General features: G+C 36.0%; 1 protein-coding gene across 5 annotated transcripts in view; it reads right to left on the reverse strand.

Annotated features, from left to right (window-relative positions):
- Nucleotides 1–13,879, reverse strand: part of ITSN2 (intersectin 2) — a 109,663-nt gene that overhangs the window by 17,075 nt on the left and 78,709 nt on the right. For 3 of the 5 annotated variants that reach the window (XR_004951830.1, XM_036223962.1, XM_016121702.2), the window contains 4 exons: nt 12,425–12,470; nt 12,221–12,342; nt 9,779–9,875; nt 9,123–9,314 (listed from right to left, as the gene is read on the reverse strand). Coding sequence is in view for 4 of the 5 variants with exons in the window: in XM_036223962.1 (XP_036079855.1) it covers nt 9,123–9,314; nt 9,779–9,875; nt 12,221–12,342; nt 12,425–12,470 (457 nt within the window). In the remaining variant the exon portion in view is untranslated. Of the gene's footprint in view, nt 1–4,005; nt 7,255–9,122; nt 9,315–9,778; nt 9,876–12,220; nt 12,343–12,424; nt 12,471–13,879 lie in introns of those variants that run through there. The other 2 variants (XM_036223964.1, XM_036223963.1) reach the window with 1 other exon arrangement.

Raw genomic sequence — 13,879 nt, forward strand, 5'->3', positions numbered from 1 at the left:
CACAAAACAATATACATTTTTCAAACACCCCAAGAAGCAATTTCGATAAATACTAAAGAATCTATATTATGTAGAAATAATTACTGAATATATATGGAAAATTACACGTTAAAATCATTTTCAAATATTTTAAAGAAGGAGAGCTTCCTGAAAGCGAAAGGCAGCTTCCTCCCTTAGCAAAAGTTCCCCATTTTACTTGACCTATCACTGCGTGCGTGACAGTTGATCGCTCCTCCTCTTTAAAATCCTTCTTCATTGGGCGTCTGGGTCACCACGTTGCCTCGTCTTCTCCTACCTCACTGGTCAGTCCTTCTGTTTGTTTCCTTTTCTGGTTCTTCCTCATCTTCCAGACTTAATGTTGAAACCTAAGGCTCAGTCCTTGGGACCCTTCTCTTCTTTGCATACATCCTTGGCGATCTTGTCTAGTCCCATGGCTTTATATATCATTTGTATACTTATTATACACTTTCAAATTTATACCCCAGCTTTAAAATCTTTGAACTTCACCATATGTTCTGAACACTGCCTATTCAGTATCTCCACTTGGGTATTTAAAAGGTGAGTGAAGGTAAAATGTCCAAGACCAAAATTCTAATCGTCATCCCCCAAGCTGCTCCTCCTCCATTACATTCCACCTCAGTTAACGGCAATCCCGTCTCTCCGGTTGCTCAAGATGAGATCTTTGGAGACATCTTTGTACTTCTTTTCACACCCCCCATTTGATCCAACTGTTGGCTCTATCTTCAGAACATACCCATAACCTCACCACTTCTCACCATGGCCACCACCATCACTGTGACCCAGGCCGCCACCATCTTTCGTCTGGATTACTGAACTAGCCTAACGGGTCTCCTTGCTTCTGACCACCGCCCAGCCCACTTTAATCTAGCAAGCCAGCACTACCCTGTTAAAACATCGGATCATGTGACTCCTTTGATTAAAACCCTTCTTCAATGGGTTCTTCTCACTCCGAGCAAAAGCCAAAGTTCTTACGATCAGCCCATCAGAACCTAAACAATCTCTCCCATCTCCCCGGTTCCCCTTCTGTCCTCATTTCTTCCTTCTCTTGCTCTTCCTTCTGTTCTAGCCGCACTGACCTCCATGTGGTTCTCAAGCATCTCAGGCATGTTGCTGCTTGAGGCCCTTGTATGTGCTGATCTCTCTGCCCAGAATGACCTTCCAGATATCCGCTTGGCTTCCTCCAGATATACCTCACATCCCTCAAGTCTTTGCTCACATATCATCATTTCAGGGAGACTAGCTGAGGAGCCCGTTTAAAACCAAAATCCCTTTGGATCCACCCTTTCTCCCCAGTACTCCCTTTTTCCTAACCTGTTTTATTTTTCTAAGACACTATGCACTTATTCGTTTTGTCTTACCCTAGTCAATAGCTCCAAGAAGGCAGGAATTTTTGTCTTACAATCTTCTATATCCCCAGTGTCTGACATGGAGAATGTCTTTAACAAGTAATTATAGAATGTGATATGAGGATAAATCCTGAGCTGTGGGTGATAGTACATTGGTATTAATTATAGGCAGCCGGCGAGAATGATGAAAACTTCCTGGTAAGTTCCTTCTGGTAGAGAAGGAGAATGGGAAAGTAAAAATGAGAGATCATGTTTATTTTCAGGTCAAAGTTCCCAAAAGATAATCAGTGGTGGGCCAGGCCGCAAGCCCCCCAACACTTGTGTTAGGATGTGGAGACTGACAGATGAAGTATAAAAAATGAATAATGATTATGAAAACTTATCCCACGACAGTTGGGAACAACTGCTCTCAGTTACAGTATAAGCAAGCAGCAGCAGCAGCAAACGAGATGCTAAGAAAGGAGAGAGATCTGCGATGATTTCAAAAGGTGGAGGACAAAAGACAATTTGTGATGACTATACAAAGAGGGCTTGTTCAGATTATGTAATAAAGTCTCAGAAAAGTCCTTGTCCACGCTGAGGAGAGCAATGCCACCTAACAATGCTATTCTCTGTGTGCCCAGATTAAGCAGCCAGAGTGATCACATAAATGGTTTCTGGCCTGTGTTTAAGCTCAGTGAAAAGACAAGATTTTAACAGTAAATCCAGATGACTAAACTGTGTGCATTTTTTGAAGGCTGATTTGAATACTGAAGTTTTATCAGGGCACTAGAGAATTACTGGATATCTTATTTTGTAAAAGAACAGCCTTTTATCTGCTTGGCAAATATTTACTGAGTGCAAACTCTGTACCAAGTATCATGTTCTCACCATGAAGCCACAGATATTTGTGATTTTTGCTATTGAAATTTTAAATCTTGAATAATTTTTTAGATTCTTGTATCTTTTTTTGATGCCTGCCAAATTCACTGTCATCAGGTATTAGGTTGCTCATTGAAACATAAAGTGGAAGAAGTTCATGTTATATTCTCATGCTGCCACCACAGGAAAATAAATTCTTTGGCTGTTAGAAACTAGTAGTATTCTAGAACTCTAAAAGCAACTCTGTTGATAAATCAAAGTGGATACAGAAAAATTTTATTGGTTTTATTTTTGAACCTACAGTAAAATGTCATAAGCCTAGAAGATAGCAAAGACCTTCCAGAATAGACAGAAGTGCAGACTTGGCTTCAGAAAGCAGTTCGTTCAAGCTGATATCTGCCAGTTATATCACTGAGGAAATTAATATGCTATTCAGAATACAGAATATTATGAAGTGATGTAACAAAACAGCAGTTTCTTCATGTTCACGCAACAAAGAACTTTTAATTCTAATAAACGTCAACTGTTACTAACGTGTATGACAATTTACAACCTTTGATCAATTCTCCAAACAACTTTGACCCTTACTGTATAAATATATGGAGAATCTGAAGCTTGGTGGTGAAGTGATTTACTATAGAATTTAGTTAGAGCTACTAAATCCTTAAATCTAGGTGTCTTGATTCAAGCCTTACACTTCAAAATGCCAGGCCATTGAAATCAGGACTCAAGCAGCACAGGCGATTCTAATGAGCAGCCAAGGTAGAGAATCTGATTTCGCTCCTGGTTGGCCTCTAACCCTCGGCTCTCACTGCTCCTGGCTTTGAACTTCCCTCTAGCGATAACGAACTGCTCGTAAGCGCACCTCTCCTCCTGCACCCATGCTGCTTGTATTCATCACATCGCCACCATCTCGCCCTTCGGTCTCGCTTAGTCCTGCTTATTACCCTAGGGATCTAGCAGCTGCCTCTTCTAGGAGATCTTCTCTGATTCACCCCTACGTGGTTGACTTAGGTATTCCTTCTCAGTACTCTCTCGGTGCCCAGTAAATATCTATTACTGCACTTAGCATGCTGTTTTATAATTATCTGCCTATATGCCTGATCTCCTCACAGAGCTAGGTACTACCTGAGGCTAGGACCATCTGACACTCATTTTCATATTCCCAGCACCTAGTACACTGCTTGACCTTATGCAAATACTTAGTACATGTTAGCTGACTTTCCAGGGATGAGTAAAGGTTTTTTGGAAAGAGGTTGTTTATGCCAGACATTGATGGATAGGTTGGATTTTGATCCATATTTTTTCAAAGCGAAACCAGCAATTTGGTTACTTAACTGTAATACTCTGCTTATCTCTGGTGCCCCAAGTAGTCACTGCTGTTTCTTTTAAATAGACTTTTATTTTGTGTACTAAAAATGTCTTAACTACATTTGCAATGGCTATTAACCTGTAAGTTCTTTCCAATCCTTTTAGAAAAGAGTTGGAGTAAAATTATAAGTAACACTGTAGTCTACTATTATCCTTGATCATATTTTCTTTTACTTTCAAATCAAAATTTCTTTTGCTCTTGAGATATACATGTCATTATCTTAAAGCACTTCAATGTTGACCACTTAAAAATTTCTTGTCCCCATTGATATAAAACAATTCACTGACCCATACACAGAGACTACATTAAGGAAAAAGAAATTCTAACGAAATTCAATCATAACTACATATAAAAAATTAAAAATGTGTTAAAGGATGCCTCCGAAGAAATACGCAATACAAGTAATATAGTTTGTGTTCTTTTAATAACCGCACTTGCATAGTTATATTACAATTTTGTAAAAATGACAACAGATTATTACCTCATGCCAAGCGTGCCCAGCATTTGCACAATCTCAATACTTTTAATACTATAGTTTCCAAGACACACAAAATAAAAATTTAAGGCAAAAAACAGCACTTTGCAACAATTTAATAATTTATTACATTACAGTAGCATCACAGCAGCATCCAACAATGCCACTTTAGGCAAAAGTATCTCGGTATTTCCATTACAGATTCTATTTACAAGAACTTGTAACTTGGTAAAATTAATTCTAAGAAAATTTGGCAAATAAAGCTTTGGACTAGAATTGACATTTCTTTCTCTACTTTTCCTTTCCTCACTTTATTTTAAACTATCAGTATTCACATTGTGGTTTAAAACACTAAAATATCGGTTACTTTTTAAAATAGTTCTATTACTTTAAAACAACTCAAAAGTTTTAGAGGAAACTCTACAATGGGTAGGGTTGATTTAAATTTTCGTATTTTCTAAAAAATCAGCTTTGGTTTTAGAACTGATTTTTTTTCATCGCAGGAAAACCCATTTGATTTAATCACATACTTTAAAAATGATTATCAGACATTATAATTTTTAAATAAACTTGACCTTCTATAGAGTCTAGATTTACTCGGTTATGTTTCCATTTTAAAATTCTATTTCCATGCTAACCATTCCTTCTAATGTTGCTTTCTCAGTGAAGTGCAAGCTGCCTCCGATACGGAATGAGGAGGAAGAGAGCAAACACATGGCAGAATACGAGGTACTGCAAACGGCTGCATGCGCTTTTCAGGAAAGATTGTTATTATATGCCATACTATTTCCTTTAGCTTTCTCTCAAATATATGACAAAATACCTACACGAAGAGAGGATTTTCAGTAAATACAGTAAATATGTTTTCCGGACCAACATTCGTCATAAATATGCCATTATGTGATTTAGTCCACAGGTACCTGATAAAATACATTATTTTCCAATTGATTATGGATGCTAAGCTCTACCTGAATGTCATTCTGAATAATCTATATTTATCTGTGTAAAAGTGAAATGATTTGAGCTATAAAAATAAATAGCTTTGAAGTAATTTATCAGTGTATTAGATAAGTCCAAATGCAAAATTATAAAGAGAAAATGTTACATCAAATCACATGGCTAATTAGCAGTGGTCTTGATTTCTAACCTCAGGGTTTAAAATGGACTTAAAGTAACTGTCCTTAATGTGAACCCAACCGAAGGGTGCGAAAGCAGAAGGTTCAGAACACAAAAGGCAAGACCAAGGGATCTGTATTATTTGGAAGGTACGTTGAATCCGCAAGGACTCAATCTTTGCACTATCTCCTTTAGTGACTGCAGGCAAATCTGTTATTCCACCTGTAAAGTGATATTATTGCTTTCCTATTAAAGTCATATTTTATAAAAGTATCATGATGACGTCAAATGCTAAAAATGGAGGCAGTCTAATTACTACAAATCCCTAGCCTGGGGAGCATATGTACGAATCACCACACATCCCAAATGTCGTGAAATACTTTGGAACACAGACACTTGAACTTTGTGAAGTTCTAACTAAGCTGTTGATTCCTTCTCAAGTGTCATAAAGTTATGACTGAAATCATTCATTCATAATGTATAGGCACATTAACATAAATATTGCACAAAATATGCCTCTAACAAACTCAGAGATATAAAAACGTATTTCACTCTTCTTAAAGAACTCTGTGAGGAAATAAGACTCTGATTGTATGTACACTTTTCCTGATAATACTTGGACATTCATAAACAGTAGATTGCACTGCAGTTTGTAAACATTTTAAATTGCATAAACTTCTCATTTTCAAATACGGTTTAATACTGTCCACTAAAATTCCTTTTGTTTCAGCTAAGTACTCTCCAATTTATCAGTTTATAATAAAGTTTATTATCCTTAAAGTGTTTTCCATACAAGAAAGAGAAATAAAATCCTATGTCAAAGTAGCCAATGAGGTTGAAGAACAGAGACTAGTCAGAGAATCCCAGAAGGCAAAGTCAGTCTTCCAGCCTCAAGGCAGCTCCATGGACACAGAGGAATGCCAGCTCGCACTCGAATTCATTCCTGACTAGACAGAGCCTGCATGCCTGCTTCAGGGGCATTTAAACTCTTCAAGGGCTCCTTACGCCTTTTACTAAATACATTAAAAAGAACGTCAACCAGTGTCCTTTTGTGATCTGGGACATCATGTGGCCACTTAATTCAAATAGATAACATATATTTTGACTTTAAAATGTATTATAGATATAAATCCTCTAAGCTAGGGATGGTTTCATATCTCACGGACAATGACAGGCGCCTTTCATTCCTCAAAAATAACACATTTTTGAGTTATCAATGAAGAAGTAACAACTAATTGCTGCAAGACATGATGCAGTATCTTCATTAGCCCAGAGTACAAAAAGATCCCAAGGGAACTGCCATAGTACAATTGCTCACTCCTGGGCAGCTGAAACAGATGAAACTTCCCATTCCACACACAGTGATGGGGCAGGTCACTTTCCTCTTTTATGAGATAAGAAAAGCTCCTCCAAAGTGTTATTGCTCCCGCCCCGAAATACACAGAAAATAGAGAAAAAGTTACTTCCAGGTCTTGGCCTTTAGCAAATTTAAATACTGAATAGTGGCATGTTAGAAAATAACAGAGTAAATAGTGCATATTTGGGACAAATCACATATTGAACCAATTAAGAGCTCACTGTGATTAGGATTAGATCAAACATAATAGCAAAACATAAGCAAATTTTATCTGAATTCTATAATGAATATACATGTTGCGATTACATTATAAAGCATGGCAGCCCATTCCAAACCAGCAAGAATAGTTTGTGCAAATAGTGGGTCTTTGTGTGTTTGAATTCCCACCATGTACGGGCAAACTCAATGTGCATGCTAATGACCTACAATTACCAAATTAAAAAAAAAGAAAAATGCTAAACGATGCCAGAGTGAACAGCAGGGAAAGCCACACAAAGACCCACTATCCTTTAACTTGTTACAAATAAATTTTAACTGTAAATTAGAAACACAAAGAAATAATCACAAGTGGCTCTAACATTCAAACGAAGTTAATGAATTGTGTAGGAGATATTTGATCAGGGCTGCCTGCCCTGCCTCCACGCTACAGTCAAACTTGGATAGTGGGTCTCTGGGGTGCTTTCACACTGGAAGACAACATTGGGTCCTATAAAAAGAAAAATGAGGAATAAAATGAACATAAAGCAAATTAAGTGGGTGAGAAAAAATCTGACTAATTACATGCAACATCAACTAAACAAATTTGAATTATTACTATTCTCAACCTTTAAAAATTACAGTCTTACACTACTTAACAATGGGGATACATTCTGAGAAAAGCATCATTAGGCAATTTTGTTGCTGTGTCAACATCATAGAGTGTACTTACACTAACCTAGATGGCATAGTCTACTACACACATCTAAGCAGCGTGGTACACCACTGTTATTATACATGTGGTCAGTTGTTGACTGAAACATGTTATCAGTGCATGACTATATCCTAATCACATAATAACATGAAAATAATACCTACGAGGGCCAAAGAAACAAATGGTAATCTAAAATTTAGCTGGTTTTTACTGACTCATACATGCCTGACTGTTTTTGCTTTAAAACAGTTTTTATTTGTTATTTACATTCCTTATTATAGAAGACTTAACTGGAAAAAAGTGTTCCACCACTGGAAAACAAGATAACGAAAAAAACCACACCTGGAAAACCATCACTTTACATCATAGACAATACAAAAGCCAAATGTACTGACATCCTGGAATGCCTCCAGGAATCACGAGCCAAAGCCAAAAATCTTCCAGACCCAGTAGGTCTGAAAAGTATCTTCCTTTCTCAGGTCCAAGAAAGGCACTGTAGGCATTTCTAATTAATAAAATAAACTGGTGAGCACTAAAAATTGCCAAGCTATCTAGCAGAGCTTAAGATGGTCATTCTTTTAGGTAACCCAAGTTGTTATAAAATTTTCTTTATCCCTTCTCCGAAAACCCTGAGATATTTTTAGGAATGTTCAAACCATAAAAACTGGACTCCTCCCACCACCAAAATGAGAAATTCAGTTGCTTTATTGAAAGGAAAGTCTTCTCTAAGGATGAAGCACCAAAGTGAAAATAACACACAAATACTGCAAAATTATAGTATAAAATAAACTAATAGTTGCATTGAATCACATCTCAGCTTTGACTGAGTAACCATTTATATGTTCTCAGAAACTAAATTAAAATGAAAGGCTAAATCTTTTAGGTAATTTTAAGAGAATGATCAAAATGTAAATCATGAAATATTTTGTTAAAATCAAAAGGGTAAAGTGACATCCATTTTATAAAGGAAAAAACTATTTCCAAGTACTATTTATTCTTTAATTTATTATTAATGTATGTTTATTGTCAAATATAAGAAAGGCTTGAGGAAATTTTATGTAATACCAAATATCACACTTTGAGATCTGGATTCTTAATCTAAAAACAGTGAAATAGACATTGATTTACATATCTTGTGGCATCAGGTATTTATCTAAAAATCACCTAATAAGAGTTTTGCAAACAATTTAAATAGGCTTTAAATTTTCTTTTAACCTGGATAATGTGTAAATATGTGGGAAATAAATGGGAAGGTGGCAAAAGTAATAGCACCTACACACTAAAAGGGTAAATTTTAATAGGTAAATAGGGCAATTACTAGCTACACTTTATGAAGCTGAAAAAGATCACTGAATGCTCAAAAGGGATGATGGTAAAGGAAGTTACAGTACAGACTGCTTTTATACCAAAGAACCCATAAAATTATAAAATTTTCAGATAAAGTCTAATAGTAAAGTCTGAAGCTAGTAAAAAAGCATTTAAAATAAAGCAGTATTAACATTTGACCTTGTGAAGTTTCTCTTTGCATTTTTCTACTTTAAACATTAATACACAGTTGCTAAGAGTGCTAAGTTTAATATCTGATCCAGAACAGTAATAAATGCAGCGCTGCATATTAAAGCTCTTGCACTAGTTGAGAGGTAAATAGTTTTGCTATTACTCACACTGTTGACTTGGATCCGAATCTGTTGTCATCTTAACGTAGTTTGAAGGGAAGAGACCAGTCACCCCATTGATTTCTCCTTGCCACCAGTCTGGATCATCTTTGTTCAAAACGTTGATAAATTGTCCTTTGGAGAAATTTAGCTCATCCTCATTATTCGCTACATAGTCATACATAGCAATCACCTGACACACTAGCAGAAAAAAGAACAAAAGAATATTGAGTTTAACACATTGATTATTCCTACCAGGATCACATGTTAAAATGCCCCTAAGGACTATATTACTCTAATATTAAATGTTAAAATTAGCCTAAAATTTCCTTTCAGTTGCTCTCTCCCTCTTCCCCCATTCCATTTTACAAAAACAAGAATTTCCAAACTACAGTTAAAAATCCAATGAAATGCTTTCACTTTAAGTATGATTGTATAGTAATTCCACTTGGAAAAATTCTAAGGAGTGAAGTGGTTAAGTACCACTGAACAGTTGGCTGCTTCTACAGAATTTCTTAGAAAAAAATTCTCATTGTAACATACTTTTAGGTAGAGGTAAGAAAAGAACAATTTTTAAAATATTTTTCAGAGTTAGCTAATCTAAGAAGTTGGTGAGCTTTAACAAAATTTTTCTAAGATGAAATTCAAGTTAACCCATTTCATACCAGGATGAAAGGCAGGTGTAGTTCTTTCACTACTTGGACCCAAAAGTTTAACATGGCTGGCAGGAAACCATCCTTTCTGCCGCTTTTTTCCTCTGGCCTGTAAAATTAGCAAAAAGAATATGAAAGATGAGATTAAACCAATTATTGAGACATAAACTAAAAGTGAGAAAAACCCTGCCTGCATAGTAAAGAATTTTACCTTGCCCAAAAAATGATCTGGCTTTTGCCTTCAGCTCCTAGGAGGTAATCTCTTGACCTCTGCAATGTCCTGACCGATGAGTACCTTAGTTTACCTGGGGGCCTTGACCATGCCAGACAGTCTAACAATGTGATTTATGGTAGGTACACCGGGTCATGTAGTATAAACTCAACCTCTGGAGAGACTGGAGACCAATTCAGCTATCGAAGCAGCCAACCATGTCTATGTGATAGAGCCCCAATAAAAACTCTGGACACAATGGTTCAAGTGAACTTCTTTTCTTGGCAATACTCTGTGGGTGCTACTATGAGGCAGAGTTAATGTTGTCTATGACTACACTGGGAGAGGGCAATTGGAAGCTCTGTGTCTGCAACCCTCCTGATCTGCCCCATACATCCTTGGCTAATTTTAATCTAAAACCTTTTGTTGTAATAAACTGTAACCATGGGTATAATGTAGTAGTCCCCTTTAATCCACAGTTTTGCTTTCCACAGTTTCAGTTACCCACAGTCAACTGCAATTCAAAGATATTGAATAAAAAATTCCAGAAATAAACAATTCGTAAGTTTTGAGTTGCTCGCTGTTCTGAGTAGCACGATTAATTGCACACCATTCCGCCCTGTCCTACAGGGGCATGCATCACCCTTTTGTTCAGTGTATCCACGCTGTATGTACTACCTGCCTGTAAGTCACTTTAGTAGCTACTTACATTATCGTATCGACTATCAAGGTATTGCAGTGTTTGTGTTCAAGTAATCCTTATTTACTTCATAACGGCCCCAGAGCACAACAGTGGTGATGCTGGCGATTTGGATATGCCAAATAAAAGCTATAAAGTGCTTCCTTTAAGTGAAAAGGTGAGTACAGTACAGTAAGATTTTGAGAGAGGCTATATTCACATAACTTTTATTATAGTATGTTATAACGTCTATTTTACTATCAGTTATTGTTGTTAATTTCTTACTATGCCTAATTTATAAATTAAACGCTATCATGGGTATATATGTATAGAAAAAAACCATAGTATCTGTAGGGTTCATTACCATCTGCAGTTTCAGGCATCCACTGGGGGTCTAAGAACATATCTCCCTCAGATAAGGGGGGACTACTGTAGCTTTCAATGTGTCCTGTGAGTCCTTCTAGCAAATTACTGATTTTGAGAGTGGTCCTGGGGATTTCTAAACTTAAAATCAGTGTCAGAAGTAAGAGTGGTCTTACTCAATTTTGCACTGGCCTTCTGGGTCAGCATTAAACAACTGAAATTCTCAGAGTGCTGCTGAAAATGCTATTTGTAGAAGTCTTTTTGGAGGCCTTTCAGACTCAAGTTTCTCTGCATATTTCATGTAAATAATATTTATAAAATAAAAACTTTTCTAGAGTTCTATGTTAAAGTCAACAATTAAAATGGTATAGCCCATAGTAAACACCTCTTGGGGCTTTGTTAATAATTAATCAATTAATCAGGAGATCAGATATAAAATTTGTGCAGAGCTATGTTTTCCACTTGGGTGGGTTAATCTCCAAAGCAAATCAGAAGGTGGAATTTTAGGGAATTATTCAAGAAGACATTGAATTTTGAATATCTACTGTTCTTTAGGAATTGTTAAGACCAATTTGCAAGAATGAAGCTATGTTTAACCTCCTTATTAAAATCATATATTAATCTTCCATAAAAATACAGCTATTGTCCTTCTCATCATCTTTTAATCCTAAAATGCTCTTTAGTTTTAATTAGTAAAGATATTTTAGTGGAGAGAAAAGAACTTCCTGTATCAAAACATATGAAATAAATATCTCTGTTAACATTTTAGGAAAAACAAAAAACAAAAAACATGCTCATTTATGCCTGCATTTCCTTTCCCTGCATTGATGTTTCACAAACATAAGACCATGGGGGGACAGTCCGATGGGGAGGATTTTCTCAGTACACAGCCTGGATCATGTTTTTTTCTCCTGAAGGCTATACTGCAAGGCTGGGGTTATTCCAGGCAAAGATGATGCTATGCTTTCCTTCAAGTGACGCGTAGTTGATTAAAGTGGATATTACTGGAAAACAATTATATCTTCAGAGGAAATTATTCTGCATATTGTTATTTACAATATTAATTCAACTGTGCTAAGATGAATAGGGAAAAGACTAGACAGAAACATACACTAAAACGTTAATACTGTTACCTCTGAGTGCTAATGGGCATGCATTAGTTTTATAATAAATTTAATAAATATTGTTTAAAGATTATTACCTGTAACTCCCCTTGCCACCACCCACTTGTATTTTTCTTTAGAATTAATATTAACTGCCCTGGTGCAAGGCTAAGTTGTTCAGAACCAGAAGCCACATATGCTGAAGTTACTTGAGCAATCTCTGAAAAGAAGAAAAACAAGAAATCATGAATTCAAAACTATTAAACGCTTTAGTAATATTTCCAATTCATTATTTTACATACCAGGTTTCTTGTTTGATGTTCCAGATTTGTTAGTACTCCCAAAATTCTGTAAGGAAAAGATATACTTTTTAAAATCATTTTCCAACAATCCAAATATAAAAGTACAAAAGTTATTAAGAATTAGAGATTTCTAATTCCCAAGATTCTTGTTTCCTTAAATGAAGAGCAAAATGACAATCAATCGTATATTATCCAAATTTAGTTAAGAATCCAACACTTATGAAGAGGTCTAGTCTAACAGAATATAATATATGTAAGTGGCTGATGGTGGTATCCACTGACTCAACAGGAATAGCTCATTTTCTGCATTTTCCCTAAATATTAAATGTGATGATCTAGGCCAAATACAGCAGTGTATCAATGGGGTTAGCAAACAACCTGTGTGACTTGGAGATGTTAAGACATAGGCGAGTTTTGCTCCTGCGGCACAGGAGGCAATGTTTTTACTTTTTTTGCTATGTTCCCCCTGAACCTAAGAACAAAAATCCATACACTAGCAACTATGACCTATTTGACTTTACAGGATACGCTGGACCAACCAAGTTTCCTCTTTTTAGGAATATGAACAAAGAAAAGGGGTTAAATTTTTTTCTGTTAGTGAACACATTTGTAGTAAAAGTACTGAAGGAGAGTTGGTGGCAGTCAAGAATACTTATTTTTTTTTGAGTACTCTCTTTGTCTTTGAGTACTTACTATGTAATAGGTACTGTTCTAAGAATGATACCGATATTCACTTAGAGAATTTTCACAGTAACACTATTACATAATTATAATTATCTCCATTTTGCACAGAAGGAAAATGAGGCAAAGAAAGGTGAAGTAATTTGTCTAAGGTCACCTAGCCTCTAAGTGGTAGAGCCAGAAGTCAATCCAGCTAGTCTCAATGATCCTCAACATGTGATTTGGGACCCCAGAGTGAGGGTACACTTTGAACCCCTTTATAGGGGTCTAGGACATAAATGATTTTCATAATGTATTAAGACATTATTTGCCTCTTTCACTGTATTGACATTTACAACCTCCAGTAAAATTGCTGATGCCTTAGTGCAAATCATGGCAGTGGTGCCAAATTACACTAGTAGTCATAGTACCCATGTGTTCACAGGAAGACAAAGCCAGTCTCACTTAAGAATATCCTTGATCTAGTAGTAAAAAAATTTATTAAATCTTAATCCTCAAGTACCTCAAAGGTTCTGTGACTAAATGAAGTGTGCCTAAACCATTTCTGCTGTACACTGAAGTACAACGGTTGTCTCAACAAAAGAACTTGTGTGATTAAATTGTGAACTAAGCTAGGTTTTTCATGAATCAACATTCTTACTTGAAAAAACAAGTGAATGACAAATTATTCAGACTTGGGATTTAGTTAGTAGACACTGTCTCAAAGATGAATAAAGTAAGCCTATTACTCCAAGGAAAGCAGGTGATAGGATTTTTGCCAATGATAAAATTCAA

This window comes from Rousettus aegyptiacus, unplaced genomic scaffold (genome assembly GCF_014176215.1).
Source record: "Rousettus aegyptiacus isolate mRouAeg1 unplaced genomic scaffold, mRouAeg1.p scaffold_m13_p_7, whole genome shotgun sequence".
NCBI classification, from domain to species: domain Eukaryota; kingdom Metazoa; phylum Chordata; class Mammalia; order Chiroptera; family Pteropodidae; genus Rousettus; species Rousettus aegyptiacus.